Source organism: Leptodactylus fuscus, chromosome 10, assembly GCF_031893055.1.
Source record: "Leptodactylus fuscus isolate aLepFus1 chromosome 10, aLepFus1.hap2, whole genome shotgun sequence".
Classification (NCBI taxonomy): domain Eukaryota; kingdom Metazoa; phylum Chordata; class Amphibia; order Anura; family Leptodactylidae; genus Leptodactylus; species Leptodactylus fuscus.
Window position 1 is genome coordinate 58,679,455 of NC_134274.1, and position 19,144 is coordinate 58,698,598.

Below are 19,144 nucleotides of genomic sequence, written 5' to 3' on the forward strand. Positions count from 1 at the left end.
CCTTGTTTGGATTTTAGGGAGATTAATAAAATCACGGTGCGGAATCCCTATCCCATCTCAGATCTCGGATCTTTTCAGCCAGATTACGGGAGCTCGCTGGTTTAGTAAAATAGATTTACGTGGGGCGTATAACTTGCTGAGAATCAAGAAGGGGGATGAGTGGAAAACAGCGTTTAACACACCCCTAGGACACTTTGAGAATCTGGTGATGCCTTTCGGTCTAACCAATGCGCCCGCGTTTTTTCAGAATTTTATTAATGATGTACTAAGTGCCGTCATAGGGAGGGGGGTTGTGGTCTATCTGGACGATATACTCATTTACACCCCGGATTTGGAGACTCATTGGGAGAGAGTGAGAGAGGTTTTAAATCTCCTGAGGGTTAACCAATTAAGTGCTAAGCTGGAGAAATGTGTGTTCGCGGTCAATAAATTATGTTTCCTTGGCTATATCCTATCGGACAAGGGGTTCGAGATGGATCCTGAGAAGGTCAGGGCAGTCTTGGAGTGGCCGCGACCTGAGAACCTAAAGGCGGTCCAACGGTTCTTGGGATTCTCCAACTATTATCGCCAGTTTATTAAGGGATTTTCTGAGGTTGTGAAACCCATCTCGGACTTGACTAAGAAGGGGGCTGACTGTGCTAAGTGGTCGCCAGAGGCGCTAGCCGCGTTTGAAGAATTGAAGAAACGATTCTCCTCCGCTCCCATTTTGAGACAGCCGGATGAGAGGTTGGCCTTCCGAGTGGAGGTGGATGCCTCCTCGGTGGGGGTGGGTGCAGTACTTTCTCAGGAGTTCGAGGAGGGTACGCATCCCTGTGCCTTCTTTTCTAAGAAATTCTCTGCCTCTGAACGGAATTATGACATCGGAGATAGAGAACTACTGGCAATAAAACTAGCGTTCGAACATTGGCGTCATTTCCTGGAGGGGGCCAGAAGGCCAGTCCAGGTATTTACCGATCACAAGAATTTGGTTTATCTTGGGTCGGCGAAGAGATTAAATGCACGGCAGGCCAGATGGGCTCTATTTTTTGCGCGGTTCCATTTTACCGTGACTTATGTGCCGGGTTCAAAGAATGTTAAGGCTGATGCTTTATCCCGATATATGTCGACTGAGGAGGAACGAGAGGCGCCGGCCACTATTCTTGGGGATGGAGTGGTGGTAGCAGTATTGGGCACGAAATTGGAGAAAGCCTTGATTGAAGCGCAACACGCTGCACCTTCCAAGATACCTAGAAACAAGCTGTTTGTCCCAACTACTCTCCGACAAAGTCTACTGAGGGAGTGTCACGAGTCGGTTCTTGCTGGTCACCCGGGGGTTTCAGAGACCATGAGATTGGTGTCTAGGAATTTTTGGTGGCCAGGGTGGAGTAAGGATGTCTTGCAGTTTGTTCAAAATTGTTCGGTCTGTGCAAGAGCCAAGGCGTCGCATACCCGTCCCCACGGTCTTCTACATCCGTTAGAACCTCCTAAGGCACCTTGGACTCATCTGTCTATGGATTTCATCACGGGCCTTCCAGTGTCTAAGGGTTTCACGGTCATTTGGGTAGTCGTTGACCGCTTCACGAAAATGTGCCATTTGATCCCGTTTTCCAGGCTGCCATGTGCCAAGACACTATCAGGGTCATTTATTAAAGAAATTGTAAGGTTGCATGGTCTTCCTGAGGAGATCGTTTCGGACAGGGGTCCGCAATTTGTGGCTAAATTCTGGCGGGCTTTTTGCAGCAGGTTGGGAGTTACACTGTCGTTTTCCTCCGGGTTTCACCCGGAGTCTAACGGGCAAACAGAGAGGAAGAATCAGGATGTGGAACAGTTTTTGAGGTGTTTTGTTCGAGAGAATCAGAATAATTGGGCTGACTTTCTTCCCCTGGCAGAATTTTCCTTAAACAACCATGATTCCAACGCCACAGGTACCACACCTTTTTTTTGCTCCGGTGGTAGACATCCTGTTTTCGGAGTATTTTCTTCCATTTCGTCCCCAGTTCCGGAGGAGGAGCTATTTTCTAAAAAGCTGCAAGGGGTATGGTCCCGTATCCGAGAGAATCTGGTGCGGGCGTCGCACCAGGCTAAGGTCCAGGCGGATAGGAAGAGAGGGGAGTTGCAGTTCTTCCCTGGTGAGATGGTTTGGTTGTCCACCAAGAATATCAGGTTGAAGGTTCCTAGCAAGAAGCTGAGTCCCAGGTTTGTGGGTCCTTTTAAGATCATCAAGATGGTAAATGAAGTGGCGGCGCAGCTGCAACTACCTAAAAGGTGGAAGATAAACCGGGTGTTTCATGTCTCCTTGTTAAAGAAGGCCAAGAAGGGAACGTCTCCAGTTAAAGTTCCACCAGTTTCTGAGTCCGGGGAGTATGAGATATCCCGAGTTCTGGATAGCAAATATGTTCGGGGGAAGCTACGGTATCTGGTGGCATGGAAGGGATACGGTCCTGAAGATAATTCTTGGGTTCTGGAGTCGGATATGTCAGCCCCCAGACTCGTGGAGAAATTCCACAAGGAGTTCCCGAAGAAGGATGCTCCTAGAGAATCCGGAGTCTTCTCCTTGAGGGGAGGATCCTGTTAGGAGTATTTTGTGTCGTGGGTATTGGTGCACACCTTCTGACTTGCTCGCACGCACTGTTGGTAGGCAGCTTGATTTCCTGGTTCATTAGTCTGTCCTCCCATTTGCACCTGGGAGGAGTGGTCTCTACTCTGTATATAAACCCATGCCTCCCATGGTTCTGTGCTGAGTGTCGCTTTTACAGAGCTAGGCCTTAGCAGGAGGAGTAGGTGGTTATCTTGGATAGAGGAAGTTCCGTGGTTGGTTTTTGGGAGGTTTTGGGTGAACAAGTTGGTTTGTGTGTTTTCCCTTCTGTGTTCACCAATCCTCCCTCCGTGTATAATTGACTGTGTGAGTGAATTGCCTTATCCTTTGATTTCTACTCAGTTTCCCTGTGTTTGTTTCCTAGTGTACGGTTCCTTCCCATATTGGTTTGGGGAATTCCTTTCCTACATGTTTCCTGTGTGCTGCTTGTGTTGTTAGTCAGCGCACACCCTTGTCAGTCCCTGTCAGTAGCAGCTTCACTTGTTCGTTAGGGGTGGCCCCCTTTAGTCTCCAGTCCCTAGAGATCTTATAGGGCATTCCTTCTCCCACTTCCCTCTAGGCCTACGGTGTCAGTGAGAGAGGAGCTGTCGGGGTCAGGTTTAGCCTGAGAACAGCCGACCTACACCCGTGAGGCAGGGACCGGGTTAGCTAGTGGGAGTAGTGCAGGGCGAGATTCCCTACTGCAATCCCTTAGCCCCGTTGCAGCTACCTGGACTGACATAACAATAGGCTGCTTTTTATTCCGGTAAATGACATGGCTTCACGACTGTTATGAATTTATGTTCATATACTATATTAAACTGCTCTTGCCAGCAGCTTATCCAGCTAATTGAAGATTGCTGATGAAGCCAGGTCTGTTATCTCTCTATGTAAACAGACAGATAACAGTGAGTCCATTGTGTACAATCATTTACATACTATCTGATCTGCTCCAGGCAGTGCTGACACACTTAGATGGGAAAACCCCTTTAATGAAATTGGCAGTTTGCCAATTTTAAACTTGCTGGAAAAAAGAAAATCTAATTTGTCACAAAATTCTAAAACATCAAGAGCTATGAAGCTAGCCAAAAGTCACAGACTTCTCCTTAAGCGGAGCTCAGGGGGATTGAGCAAGCTAGGCATCAAGTGGCTCTTAGAGCAGCCGAAATGTTTGAGCAGGAAGATCATTGATGCCAACAATACGCTCATTATATGGCATCCCAAACAGCTGCTGAGATGCCGGAACAATCACAGGCACGGCATACGGAACAAGTTCAGCAGCAGGACAGCATGAGAGCTGCTGAAACGCCAGAGCAGGGGAATCATCGTTGGCAGCAATTTGCTGAATATAGGCGGATCATTGACGCCAACAACACGAAGATGAAGTTGCAGGCAGAGGCTAGTTTATGATCTATAAAAATGAAATCCTAAATATTTAGCAGTTTCAACTTTTACCACTAAGCCTAAAATAACCTATAACTTCCTCTTTCCTGGAGATTAATCATGGGCCATAGACACAGTGATCTGGAGTCAACCCTATTGACTCTAGTGTTTTTTAGGCCTGTTCTGTGGCACAGGCAGAGGTCACTGAGAAGAGAAGCGAGCAGGTTAGGGCTCGTTCACATCTGCACCCGGGGTCTCCGCTTTCAGGTTTCCTGCCCGAAACTGGGCAGGAGACGGAAACCTGCAGGCATTTTTCAAACCCATTTATTTGAATGGCTTTAAAAAGTGTCCGGCCGTGAGCGCCGGTGAGCGTTTTGTGCTCTCCGTGGCAAAACCGTTTTTTTTTAACCTGACACAGAGTCAGACATGCAAGACTTTGTGTCCAGTTTTTAAAAAAAAACGATTTCGCCATGGAGAGCATAAAACGATCACCGGCGCTCACGGCCAGACTCAGCATGACAGGTTTCCGGAAAAGGAAAGCGGAGACCCGAATGCTGGTGCGAACCCAGCGTGAGCTGTCAAATCACCTATTGTGACTGGTGGATTCTGTGTCTTATCTACATACATGTGATAGCTGTGATCATTAGTGAGCTGATAAGAGAGATGGCTGCTGTACAGAAAACAGTATATTATTTGGCTTAGTGGCCAAAGACAGAACTACAGGGTTATTAAGGCAAATTTCTAAGACAATAGCATTAGAAAGTTGTTTTAAAAAATTTCTATAGATAAGTCACATTTAAAGGCTCTTCTAAAATACATCTGTTAACAATGTGTTTGCAGTTTTGCATACAATCACTATAAGTGAGCCGTCTCATTAGCTAAAGAAGGGTCAATGGGTTTACAGTATACATTTCACCTTAAACACTCTGCTATTTTTGCACATACTACTCTTAGCATGTAACAAAGTCAGATGGAGTAGAAGTGCAAACTACAAGTAACACAAACAAAACCATTCATCATAGTTGTAGTAACTTTACATTATCATCGAAATAACAATGAAAACACTTCTCTAAGGCTCAGTTCACATCTACGCTTGTACTCCGTATGGGGATTCCATTCCCCTCTCCTACAAGCAGCGCTTTTCTCTCCGCAGTTTTCACCTTTTTTGATTGGAAACAGAATGGAAACCACATGTACCCCCATTATAGTCTATAGGATATGCGGGTTTCCTAAGGTAACCGCTTTTTTATGTGGATTAAGGGTTTGCTTGGAAACTCACCGAACGGAAACATGAGCGTAGATGTGAACCTAACCTAAGAGCAATTTCTGAACGAAAAGGAAAACCAAGATGCTTGTCCAAGCCCTCATAATCTCCCGCTTAGACTACTGCAACACCCTTCTCTATGGACTCCCAGCAAACACCCTCACCCCCCTCCAGTCCACCTTAAACTGCGCTGCTCGCTTGATCCACTTCACCCCCCGATCTTTATCGGCTGCTCCCCTCTGCCAGTCCCTCCACTGGCTACCCATAGCCCAGCGAATTGAATTCAAGCTACTAATGCTGACATACAAAGCCATCCACAACCTGTCCCCTCCATATATCTCTGAACTAATCTCCCGCTACCTGCCCACACGTAACCTCAGATCCTCCAATGACCTCCTACTCCGCTCTGCTCTCCTCCACTCCTCACACAACCGTCTCCAAGATTTCTCCCGTGCATCCACCATACTCTGGAACTCCTTACCAAGACACATAAGACTGATCCCCACAATCACAGGATTCAAGAAGTCCCTGAAGACTCACCTGTTCAGGAAGGCCTACAACCTCCAATAACACTATCACCGCACTGCCATCTGAACAGTCTCCCCCTCTCCTTCTGTCTCTCCCCCTTCCCTCATAGATTGTGAGCCCTCGTGGGCAGGGCCCTCTACCCCACTGTGCCAGTCGGTCACTGTTAGTTTTATATCTACCTGTATATTTTGTGTATTGTATGTAACCCCCAAATGTAAAGCACCATGGAATTAATGGTGCTATATAAATAAACTATAATAATAATAATGTTTACCGATACACTGTGATATACCGAGCAGAGCGCATATTGAGGGATATTGTGCAACTACCATCAAGTGGCTGTTTTTGGAAATAAGTCATACGGCAATCAACTATGAAATGCACATTCCCTATTATCAGGCACTTTGTAAGTGTTGGGGTATAAAGTTATGCGGCTTTGCAAAGTCCTCCATACACATACAGGGAAGGTTAGAAAAACATGACAATTTTAGCAGGACCGACCATCTTAGGGTGCATTCACACTACGGAACGCCAGCGTGTATCACAGCCGTACACGCCGGCGTTACAGCAGGGCTGCCGGACACTTCCCGTTCATTTCTATGGGAGCCGGCATGCGAGCGCTCCCCATAGAAATGAATGGAAAAAAGCAGTCCATTCATTTCTATGGGGAGCGCTCGCATGCCAGCTCCCATAGAAATGAACGGGAAGTGTCCGGCAGCCCTGCTGTAACGCCGGCGTGTACGGCTGTGATACACGCTGGCGTTCTGTAGTGTGAATGCACCCTCACACGTATAGAAACACTCTGACTATCCCTTGATGGATGGCATTGGAGAAAAGAAGTCCAGACAAGTCCTCTCTTGCGACTTTGGGCATATACCTCTGCCCCCCAGAGGAATCTGTCAGCGGCTCACTCTCCTCTACAGTATAAAAAGTTAATTTTGTTAGGCAGAGTTCACACTACTGTTGAATTCAGTTATGAAGGTGTTCGTTAAAAAAAAAAAAAAAAAAAACGGACACCTATCATAGCAGACATTAATGGACACTAACTGATGTTAATTAGAGATGAGCACACACTATTAGAAAACAGCCGTTTTGAATAGCACACTCCCATAGAAATGAATGGAAGCACGCTGACTTTGCCGGCGGTCGGCCGCTTATCCCCCCGCGTGCCGGCTGCGTCCATTCATTTGCTTTGGAGCGTGCTATTTGAAATAGCTGTTTCGAATAGTGTTCGCTCATCTCTAATGTTAATGTATCTGTTTTTTTAACTGATCCATTTAAGAGTAAGTTCACATGTCAGAAAATGGATTCCGTGTGTGAACATAACCCGCGGCTAGCTGTGACGGAATGCAGTGCACCGACATTGCACTCTGAATTAGGCCTGAATAAATGAGCCTAATCGGGAGGGAGTCTCGGAATCCGCAGACAGGTCATCTCGCTTCTTTTTACTCGCTACAAGCAAATTTTGCTGCAATAGGTTTCGGGTGCCATGTGTCATTTGGAGAGCTTCTAAAATACTCCAAAATAGTGACCCCCATTTGGAAAACTACACCCCTCAAGAAATATACATAGGGGAATGGGAGCACGTCGGTCCCATAGAGGTTTCCTAGATTTTATTAACATTAGCAAGTGAAATACAATTTTTTCTAAGAAAATGTTACTTTAGTCACAAAGTTTGATACATGATCTCTACAAGGCAGGGTAATACCGTATATATGTGACTGCACACTGTGTTTGGGCATATACAGAAGGAGAGAAGTGGTCACTCCCTTTGGGCACAGTGTTGTAGTGGTAGTGATTGATATCCAGAAGTCACCATGAAGTGGCTAGTGGGCTCATGTTCAGTTTTTGCAGATTTCACTGAGGAGCATAAGATCACTGTATAATATTAGGGTGTGAGGTCCATGTCCTACTTGGGACAGTGTTGACGATATCTGTATACTGCTGTGGAATATGAAGGCACTATCGAAGCAAAATAAATACATACGTTACTCTGTACTGTAATGTCCCTGAATATTAAGGAATATATTGACTATTGCCAGTTCCCATGACAAAGGGGTGTATATACCCAGTTGGCAGTTAATTCTAAAATTTCACAACACAGAGTTACGCTCCAGACTGGTTATATGATGTAGAATATTAGTATTTACTAGTAGACATCTCCAGGTGACAGGTCCTCTTTAAATATCAGGATAATAATGAGTAACGTGTTTAACCCTCCAAGGCAACAAGTGAGCCTAGCGTGCAGCAATCCTACATCCAACTATAAAACAGTGAAGATTATGTCTGCGCAGTACAGAAAAATGTATCCAATACCAAACGTGAAACTCATAATAATACAAGAAATGTTGTATATGACGATTATCACACAGTGAATACAGTCCTGGAGATCTCCTGAATCTTTAATAGCACAGATAAAATCATTCTATTTTCTCCGCAGTCAATGTATCCAGCTGGGATAGCTAGTGGGTGCGAGGAGGATTCTGCCCAACAGTGTGAACCATGGCAAAACAAGCTGAACACGGATATGTCTGTGTACAAAGGCGCATCTACTATTTATGTACTTGGCTTTTCACTGTGAACCAAACAAATATATCATGGCCGAGGAGACTTTATCCTGATCTTTAGCCACATGTTGGGAAAAGATAACTAAGCCTTGGACATATGCTGTTGATGTAAATTGGTGCGGATTATTTTTTTCTCTGCTGTATGCTTTTTACAAAATTGATTCTGTCGCGCTCTCTCTCCCATGTATCCATCTGCCATTTCCCCCCACAAAGCAGGATCAGAGACATATGGCTCCCTGCATAAATATCATTTGAATCTGTTTCTTCTTAGTGCATTATTTTGCCTATCAAGTACAACATATTCCCTTCCAGCCCTGAGAACAGAAGATGTAATAATGCATGTATTCCATTAGTGCGACATTACCGAGATGCTGCTCGCTGACGCCTGGGTATCCATCGCTTGGATAGTACTGTATTGTCGGAGACGTACTGCTGAGCTAAACTAAGGCAGAAATGCTACTTCTACATTACAGACACAAATACAACGCAAGTGATGAATTACCACAAAAGCCAAAAAGTGAACTTATTCGAAAGATTTTAACTTTTGCAATCATTTATAAATCTTACTTTGAAAAGGTCACAAAGACCGGACAAGATATATTTTCTGTTCTAAAAAAAATCAATAAATCTGAAGAACAGGTAATACCATTTCACATTAGATTAAGCACAGGATCTGGCTAATACTGTCAATTGTCCCATAAAAATCATTCACAGAATAGGAAAGGTAGATGAGGCTAAATCACAATCCCATATAACACAACGAGCAACCAAACTTCCATCTCAATCTGCAAATAAAATGTGAACAGGCCCTCTTCATCCATAAACTGACATACCCCATATATCCTTCACGCAAAAGGTGCTTTATATAATAGAGTGACAATACATATAATTACATCTCCAAAAGTCCAATTGGCATATGTATCCACTGGTGGAACCACAGCTGAGACCATGGAGCAGAGAGATACTATTCAAAGAAGCCTGGTATTTACATATACCCAGTGGCGTAATGAGTGTCTTGTGGGCCTGAGTGCAAACTTTTGTCCAGGCCCCGAATCGGAGGCCCCAGGAAGGTGAATAAATATAAAAAACACTGATATTCACCTTTCCTCACTTTTCCTGGGCATTCTGGCTCCTGCAGCAATTTCTTCCCGACATTTCTGCTGAGGCCTGTGATTGGTCCTCAGCGGTCACGTGGGGACGCACTGACGTCATTACGCCGCTGTGCCCCATGTGACTGCTGGGACCTGATCACAGGCCTCAGTCACATAATGGAAGACGTCGGAGAGGACGCAGGGCCCAGGAGAGGGGAGAATAACTATTTATTATTTTAAGTCAGCTCCCCTGAGCTAGTAGCTATTGAAAAGGGGCCCAGCAACATGCCGGTACCCCTTTTCATTTAGAATATGTATAGCAGTCAGGGAACCAGGCCTTCTCAACCGCTATCATAGTTGTACCAGGCCCTCCCATCTCCAACTGGCCGTGGGCCCTTTTCCTTGCTGGGCCAGTCGCGGTCGCACTCCCTGCGACCACTACAGATCAGCTGTTTAAACAAGTGTACAATTCCCCGCATTGGTTATATGGGAGCATCTCACTTATAATACATTTAGTACTGCAGCCATGTCCTGAACACTTGGATGGGAGAAGTCTGTAGTAACCAAACCCACTCCTACTAACAGTATGGTAAGTGTGCAACATAGGGTCTGGCAGTGTATAAAATGCCATTTGCTACTCACTATCATATCAGTTGATCTGCAGGGTTTGTTTGTTGGACCCCAAACAATCGAAAGGACGATGGCCTACATTCATGGCAGACCAACAGTTTTTAAAAAGTGGATAACCCATTGACTGTTTCAATGGCTTTTCAAAGACTTCTGCAAGGAGCTCAGACTCAAGATAAACTTTGCTACATCTGTTATGTCTTTGCAGGGGATTTGGAGCTCAGTGATGCAAAAAGAAGAACAAAATTGATGATCTAAATATGATAACATAATAAAAGGTGGAAATTCACTTTAATATGATAGTAAAGACCATTTGCTCTCCTACCTTGAAGCATTTAGACAGGACGTCTTCTTTAAACTGCAAGAATCTTTCCTGAATCTCTGGATGGTTGAGAGCAAAGGATAAGAAGTGAGTGAACGGCTGCTTCTTTCTAAAGGTCTCTGCCAACAGTTCAATGCGAGTCCTTGCAGAAATCACTCCATTACGATTCTGTCCTGTAATTACTGGAATAAAATAGCTTTGTTAAATAGTTTTCCGACCAGATTTAGAGAATATTGTATATCCCTTTTTTTGTTTTATTCCCCTGAGCTTTCATTTGGCACAAACCAAACTGTTATTCAAGATGGACCAACTTTGTGTGGCTATACATTTCTTTGTTTATCTCATAACAAGACACCACAGCACCCAAGGCTTCTGATCAGAAAACCTTGCAAACATTGGATGGAGCATTGCCTGGCCTATAAGACTGTCTATGCCAGCTGGCAGTCTCTGTGATAAGAAACCACCTCCAAGAGAGACATGAAGGACCATGAACTAGTACCCTGTTCTGTACTCACAGGGGCAAGAAACCCAAATCTTTCTGCATGTGGGTCTTTCTGGTTTCTGGGAGACTCTGATTTTGGCTATAATCCTTAGGCATGATCCAGAGATCTTCAAGGGTCTGGACAAAGACATACAGGATAGGTAGTGTAGCTTTAAAGAAAATGTTTTCTTCCTCTGAAGGAGAACAATTTAGCATATTGCCAGATCTTTAGGACCCCGTACATCACCCTCGAAAGAAGATAGACGTTATTCTTCAACTGAATATGAGAGAATTGAAGTTGGTTTACAAAAGACGTAGGTTAAGAGGACGATTAGTTGATGGACAGGAAATTGTGAGCAAAACGATCCTACAAGGTTAGGAAGAAGACATGGTGCTGTAAACTATATGGTGCATAAACTGCAGGGAACATGGATCAGTAGATGCATTTATATTATGGAGTATGAATTTTACAGAAGAGCACAGGGATTCTATATCTGGAAATAGACAAGCTAAATGTCAGATGGTACACGTGACACTTTCATGTATTATTTACCACCTGTAATTTATATAGCGCCTGTCTCAAGCATACACATGCACATACACTACAGCAATTTCTAGAATGCCAATTTATTCCAAGCGTGAGTATGGAGCGTGGGCGGAAACCAGACCAGCCAAAGCAAAGCTGGAAAGCCAAGGGAGAACGTACACTAATCCATATATAGTTTGTGCTGGCAGGATTTAAACCCAGGGTCTCCCATAAGGCTTTTTATTTGTAATGACCTGCACAGGCCCAGTCAGCTCTTACTACTCCGGGATCTAAGAGATTTCGCTCATGCATTTAATTAAATGCACATACAGAAGAGACTGATGGGAATACAAAATATATAGTAAATATGGTGTCACGAGTGCAGCCTATTTCTAGAGTCGCTCCAGTAACTTTACAGGGGACACCTCTGACACAGAAAAATAATTTCACATATGTTATTAGTTGTTATATGAAAAAAGGTTCACTAAGGGGGTTTACGTGGTGAGATATCATGACCTGTAACATGCGCCAATAGATGACAATAACACATCCATCGCTTAGTACATATGTACATATATGGGGTGTACAATTATTAATATGATCGCTTATCCCATACGGGCTGCATATTATTGGCAGGACAGACCATTGATGTGCTGCTAACAAAAGAGCATTTTTATTTTAGCACTGACCCATGTAAATGGTCCTTGAGGCTGAGGATTTTTTTTTGTTGCAAATTTTTCCTGAGGCTTTTGAGCTAAAGCCAGGAGTGGATAAGTAGAAGTGCTTCCTTTAGATTTCCCAGTCATTTGGAAGGGACTCTTGGCTTTGGCTACAAAAAAAACAAACAAACATTGCAGCTTTTCCTCAAGGTGTGGCCTCAGACTAATGGGGGGGGCGTGTTCTCAAAACACTACCGTATTTAATTTTGTAGACAAAAAGTCAAACATTTTTGCAAATATAAGTGATTAAAATTTGGCTTCAGGTTTTTAACATTTTCTGCTCTTGTCTTGATAGATTGCCAATAGATACGACCATAAATCAGTCACTTTCTATGGTCTGGCACTTGTCAAAAAACCAGTCGTGATTTAGAACTGATCAGAACTTTTGTCCCCGTCTCTAAAAGGAGAGGGGAGCACGAGAGAGCAGAGCGCTGTACTCCAGCTATCTCTGCATTCTCCTTATCAGTGGGGAAGGGGGGGGGGGGGTCTGAGTGGTTGGACCCACATTGATCTCTATGCTATCAGATAGGGGATAACTTGCTTTTTAGGAAACCCCTTTAAGTTTGTGTTTAAGAAGCAACTACACAATAAACAAAAGTGTAAACGTTTCTATAGATTTCAAGCACCTCAGGCCTGGTTCACATCTGCGTTCAGTATTCCATTGGGGCAGTCCATGTGGGAACCCCCAAATGGAATAACGAATGCATTAAAAAGCAGTGAGCAATGAAAGCACACGGACCCCACAGACTATAATGAGGTCCGTGTGTTTTCTGCGCGGTGTCTACACGAATCATGCAGAGAGAAAAGTAGCTCTTGAAGGACTTTTCTCTCCGCATGACTCGTGCGGACACCGCACAGAAAACACACGGGCCACATTATAGTCTATGGGGTCCGTGTGCTTTTATTGCTCACCACTTTTTAATGCATTCGGTATTCCATTCGGGGGGGGGGGGGGGGTCCCCAAGCGGACTCCCCGAACTGAATATCGAATGCAGGTGTGAACCAGGTCTGAGGTGCTTGAAATCTATAGAAACGTTTAGGGCTAGTTCACACGTGAGCAAAGGGGAGGTTTTTTACAGCGGATTTCGCGTCAAAAAGCGCCCCTTTACAATGGTGGTCTATGCAGACCGCCAGGCTTCTTTTCTCTGCTAGCGGAGGGCTGCTGCTAGCGGAGAAAAGAAGCGACATGTCCTTTCTTCAGGCGGAAGCCACGCGGGCTGAGCCGCGCGGCTTCCGCCCAGCGGCAGCACCCTCCTATGTCGGCTCATTCATTTGTGCCGACAGTGGAGGGGAAAGCCGCGACCCCGATGGTCGCAGCAGGCGGGTTTTCACCAGAGCCAGACTCGGTGTCAAAACCTGCGCGGGCAGTTCACGTGTGCACTAGCCCTTACACTTTTGTTTATTGTTTAGTTGCTTCTTAAACACAAACTTAAAGGGGTTTCACACAAGTTATACAAAGAGAAAAGTCCTGCTTGCAAAACCCCAAATGGAGTTCAAGTGCTGGTGTGAACCGAGCCTTAGTAAAACCTCTACAATAGACCACCTCTGTGAATAGACCAGCCTGTTACCTAGGCCAGTTTTCCTGCAGCAGATTTTTATTTTCACCACATGCATACTGGTAAAAAATATGCAAATCTATTCTCCTGGATAGAAGGCAGCATCCTTAACATCATGAACGACTCAGTTATAAAGTCTTTTAATCATGATGTGGATTTAATTGCCAAATCAGTATTTCTGTCCCAAAAGGAACAGATTCCCAGCTATGGACAGCGCTGTTTCGGCCTATTGGGCCATCCTCAGCATAGCGTAGGGATATTGATTGGCATCCTCCTTGAGAAACCTCTACCTTAGAAGAACAAGTGATTCTGGGTAGTAATTTTATACAGGTCTCACTATACATGCTGCTATTATGTCAGTGTAATTTTTCTTCTTTATTGTCCCTTTTGCTTTAGTATAACTATATCTCTATACTAAGGCCCCTTTCTTATCATATATTGCCCTTGGATTAGATTGTACATTGGGAAAATTCCCAACACATCCGCTAAACAATGACATACAGCTCCATTAGTCAGACAAAGGCCAAAAGAGTCTGCTTTTTGGCCGCAGTCTGGCCAGTATACGTCATTAATAGAGATGAGCGAACACTAAAATGTTCGAGGTTCGAAATTCGATTCGAACAGCCGCTCAATGTTCGTGTGTTCGAACGGGTTTCGAACCCCATTATAGTCTATGGGGAACAGATACTCGTTAAGGGGGAAACCCAAATCCGTGTCTGGAGGGTCACCAAGTCCACTATGACACCCCAGGAAATGATGCCAACACCTCTGGAATGACACTGGGACAGCAGGGGAAGCATGTCTGGGGGCATCTAACACACCAAAGACCCTCTATTACCCCAACATCACAGCCTAACAACTACACACTTTACACACTCAATACCACCTCTCTGACAGTAGGAAAACACCTTGAAACATGTGTATTTGGCACTTGCAGTGAGGAGAGCTTGTCACCAGCAGTGAATTTGGCCCTTGTAGTAAGTTGAGGTTGGCACCAACATTTGTTTTGAAAATCAGGGTGGATTGAGCCTCTAACCAGCAGAGTTTGGGCAAATTCATGGTGGAGGGAGCCTCTAAAAACCCCAGTTTGGACCAATTCATGGTGGAGGGAGCCTCTAAAAACCCCAGTTTGGACCAATTCATGGTGGAGGGAGCCTCTAAAAAACCCAGTTTGGACCAATTCATGGTGGAGGGAGCCTCTAAACAGCCCAGTTTGGGCAAAATCATGGTGGAGGGAGCCTCTAACCAGCCCAGTTTGGGCAAATTCATGGTGGAGGGAGCCTCTAAAAACCCCCGTTTGGACCAATTCATGGTGGAGGGAGCCTCTAAACAGCCCAGTTTGGGCAAATTCATGGTGGAGGGAGCCTCTAACCAGCCCAGTTTGGACCAATTCATGGTGGAGGGAGCCTCTAAAAACCCCAGTTTGGACCAATTCATGGTGGAGGGAGCCTCTAAACAGCCCAGTTTGGGCAAATTCATGGTGGAGGGAGCCTCTAAAAACCCCCAGTTTGGACCAATTCATGGTGGAGGGAGCCTCTAAAAACCCCAGTTTGGACCAATTCATGGTGGAGGGAGCCTCTAAACAGCTCAGTTTGGGCAAATTCATGGTGGAGGGAGCCTCTAAAAACCCCAGTTTGGACCAATTCATGGTGGAGGGAGCCTCTAAAAACCCCCAGTTTGGACCAATTCATGGTGGAGGGAGCCTCTAAAAACCCCAGTTTGGACCAATTCATGGTGGAGGGAGCCTCTAAACAGCCCAGTTTGGGCAAATTCATGGTGGAGGGAGCCTCTAAACAGGCCAGTTTGGGCAAATTCATGGTGGAGGGAGCCTCTAAAAACCCCAGTTTGGACCAATTCATGGTGGAGGGAGCCTCTAAACAGCCCAGTTTGGACCAATTCATGGTGGAGGGAGCCTCTAAAAACCCCAGTTTGGACCAATTCATGGTGGAGGGAGCCTCTAAAAACCCCAGTTTGGACCAATTCATGATGGAGGGAGCCTCTAAACAGCCCAGTTTGGACCAATTCATGGTGGAGAGAGCCTCTAAAAACCCCAGTTTGGACCAATTCATGGTGGAGGGAGCCTCTAAACAGCCCAGTTTGGACCAATTCATGGTGGAGGGAGCCTCTAAAAACCCCAGTTTGGACCAATTCATGATGGAGGGAGCCTCTAAACAGCCCAGTTTGGACCAATTCATGGTGGAGAGAGCCTCTAAAAACCCCAGTTTGGACCAATTCATGGTGGAGGGAGCCTCTAAACAGCCCAGTTTGGACCAATTCATGGTGGAGGGAGCCTCTAAAAACCCCAGTTTGGACCAATTCATGATGGAGGGAGCCTCTAAACAGCCCAGTTTGGGCAAATTCATGGTGGAGGGAGCCTCTAAAAACCCCAGTTTGGACCAATTCATGGTGGAGGGAGCCTCTAAAAACCCCAGTTTGGACCAATTCATGGTGGAGGGAGCCTCTAAAAACCCCAGTTTGGACCAATTCATGATGGAGGGAGCCTCTAAACAGCCCAGTTTGGACCAATTCATGGTGGAGAGAGCCTCTAAAAACCCCAGTTTGGACCAATTCATGGTGGAGGGAGCCTCTAAACAGGCCAGTTTGGGCAAATTCATGGTGGAGGGAGCCTCTAAAAACCCCAGTTTGGACCAATTCATGGTGGAGGGAGCCTCTAAACAGCCAAGTTTGGACCAATTCATGGTGGAGGGAGCCTCTAAAAACCCCAGTTTGGACCAATTCATGGTGGAGGGAGCCTCTAACCAGCCCAGTTTGGACCAATTCATGGTGGAGGGAGCCTCTAAACAGCCCAGTTTGGGCAAATTCATGGTGGAGGGAGCCTCTAAAAACCCCAGTTTGGACCAATTCATGGTGGAGGGAGCCTCTAAAAACCCCAGTTTGGACCAATTCATGGTGGAGGGAGCCTCTAAAAACCCCAGTTTGGACCAATTCATGATGGAGGGAGGCTCTAAACAGCCCAGTTTGGGCAAATTCATGGTGGAGGGAGCCTCTAAACAGCCCAGTTTGGGCAAATTCATGGTTGAGGGAGCCTCTAAAAACCCCAGTTTGGACCAATTCATGGTGGAGGGAGCCTCTAAAAACCCCAGTTTGGACCAATTCATGGTGGAGGGAGCCTCTAAAAACCCCAGTTTGGACCAATTCATGATGGAGGGAGCCTCTAAACAGCCCAGTTTGGACCAATTCATGGTGGAGAGAGCCTCTAAAAACCCCAGTTTGGACCAATTCATGGTGGAGGGAGCCTCTAAACAGGCCAGTTTGGGCAAATTCATGGTGGAGGGAGCCTCTAACCAGCCCAGTTTGGACCAATTCATGGTGGAGAGAGCCTCTAAAAACCCCAGTTTGGACCAATTCATGGTGGAGGGAGCCTCTAAACAGGCCAGTTTGGGCAAATTCATGGTGGAGGGAGCCTCTAAAAACCCCAGTTTGGACCAATTCATGGTGGAGGGAGCCTCTAAACAGCCCAGTTTGGACCAATTCATGGTGGAGGGAGCCTCTAAAAACCCCAGTTTGGACCAATTCATGGTGGAGGGAGCCTCTAAACAGCCCAGTTTGGACCAATTCATGGTGGAGAGAGCCTCTAAAAACCCCAGTTTGGACCAATTCATGGTGGAGGGAGCCTCTAAACAGCCCAGTTTGGACCAATTCATGGTGGAGGGAGCCTCTAAAAACCCCAGTTTGGACCAATTCATGGTGGAGGGAGCCGCTAAACAGCCCAGTTTGGACCAATTCATGGTGGAGGGAGCCTCTAACCAGCAGAGTTGGTGGAAATCAGGGTGGAGGGAGCCTCTAACCAGCAAAGTTGTGGGAAAGCAGGGTGGAGGGAGCCTCTAACCAGCAGAGTTGGGGGAAATCAGGGTGGAGGGAGCCTAGTATTAGCAGAATTGTGCAACGCTTATGGTGGATGAGTATGAGGATGCGGAGGAATTGGAGAGGTTGAGTACAGACATGGAGTTTCATGTTGGGGTGCTTTACACAGGTGGGCCCAAAAATGAAGGCTCTATCCAGTGGTGGTTCATTTTTATCAAAGTGAGCCGGTCGGCACTCTCAGCTGACAGACGGGTGCGCTTGTCAGTGATGATGCCACCGGCTGCACTGAACACCCTCTCAGATAGGACGCTGGCGGCAGGACAGGACAGCACCTCCAAGGCATATAGGGCAAGTTCAAGCCACAGGTCCAACTTCGACACCCAATACGTGTAGGGCGCAGAGGGGTCGGAGAGGACAGGGTTGTGGTCGGAAAGGTATTCCCGCAACATGCGCCTATACTTCTCACGCCTGGTGACACTAGGACCCTCCGTGGCGGCACTTTGGCGAGGGGGTGCCATCAAGGTGTCCCAGACCTTAGACAGTGTGCCCCTCGTTTGTGTGGACCGGTGAGAACTTGGTTGCCTACTGGAGGAACTGCCCTCCCTGCCGCCAACGTCACATGCTGGAAACATCTCCATCATATTCTGCACCAATTGCCTGTGGAAAGCATTGATGCGATTGGCCCTCCCCTCTACCGGAATAAAAGACGAGATGTTGTTTTTATACCGGGGGTCAAGGATAGCAAAGATCCAGTACTGGTTGTCCTCCATGATTTTGACAATACGCTTGTCGGTTGTAAAGCACCCCAACATGAACTCAGCCATGTCTGCCACAGTGTTAGTTGGCATGACTCCTCTGGCCCCACCGGAAAGTTCAATCTCCATTTCCTCCTCATCCTCCATGTCTACCCATCCGCGCTGCAACAATGGGACGATTCGAAGTTGCCCGGAAGCCTCCTGTATCACCATCACATCATCGGACAACTCTTCTTCCTCCTCCTCCTCCTCCTCCATTAAACGCGATGAAGCGGACAGATGTGTGGACCTACTCTCCAGCTGTGACGGATCGGATGCTATCCCTAACTCCTCTGTGTGATCTGAGTTATCCCTGATGTCAGGGATTCTCTCAGAACACACAAGAGCGGGATTGTAAGGCTCACCATCGCATCCTCAGAGCTCACCCTCCTTGTGGACTCCTCAAACACCCGTAGGATGTCACAAAGGTCTCTCATCCATGGCCATTCATGGATGAGAAACTGAGGCAGCTGACTTTGTGGCACCCTAGGGTTTTGTAGCTGGTATTCCATCAAAGGTCTCTGCTGCTCAACCACTCTATTCAACATCTGAAACGTTGAGTTCCAGCGTGTGGGGACGTCGCACAAAAGCCGGTGTTGTGGCACATGCAGGCGTTGCTGGAGAGATTTTAAGCTAGCAGCGGCTACTGTCGACTTGCGAAAGTGGGCGCACATGCGCCGCACTTTCACCAATAGCTCTGGAACATTGGGGTAGCTCTTTAGGAAACGTTGCACCACTAGGTTGAAGACGTGGGCCAGGCATGGAACATGAGTCTATGAGTAAGGGGCATGTTTCGTAGCCCCGAAACGCGTAAGCTACTCTTATTTGTATTTCATATGGATCCATTGTATTTACAATTTTAGTTGTATGAAGTAAAAGTCAAGTTTTATTCAAATATTTTTTGGCG

At 46.1% G+C, this 19,144-nt stretch overlaps 1 protein-coding gene across 1 annotated transcript in view; it reads right to left on the bottom strand.

The window, feature by feature from the left end:
• ASCC1 (activating signal cointegrator 1 complex subunit 1) overlaps positions 1-19,144 on the bottom strand; it is a 208,193-nt gene that overhangs the window by 161,709 nt on the left and 27,340 nt on the right. Inside the window, exon 5 of the mRNA XM_075258243.1 lies at positions 10,340-10,518. Within this exon, the coding sequence (XP_075114344.1) occupies positions 10,340-10,518 (179 nt within the window). The remainder of the gene's footprint in view (positions 1-10,339; positions 10,519-19,144) is intronic.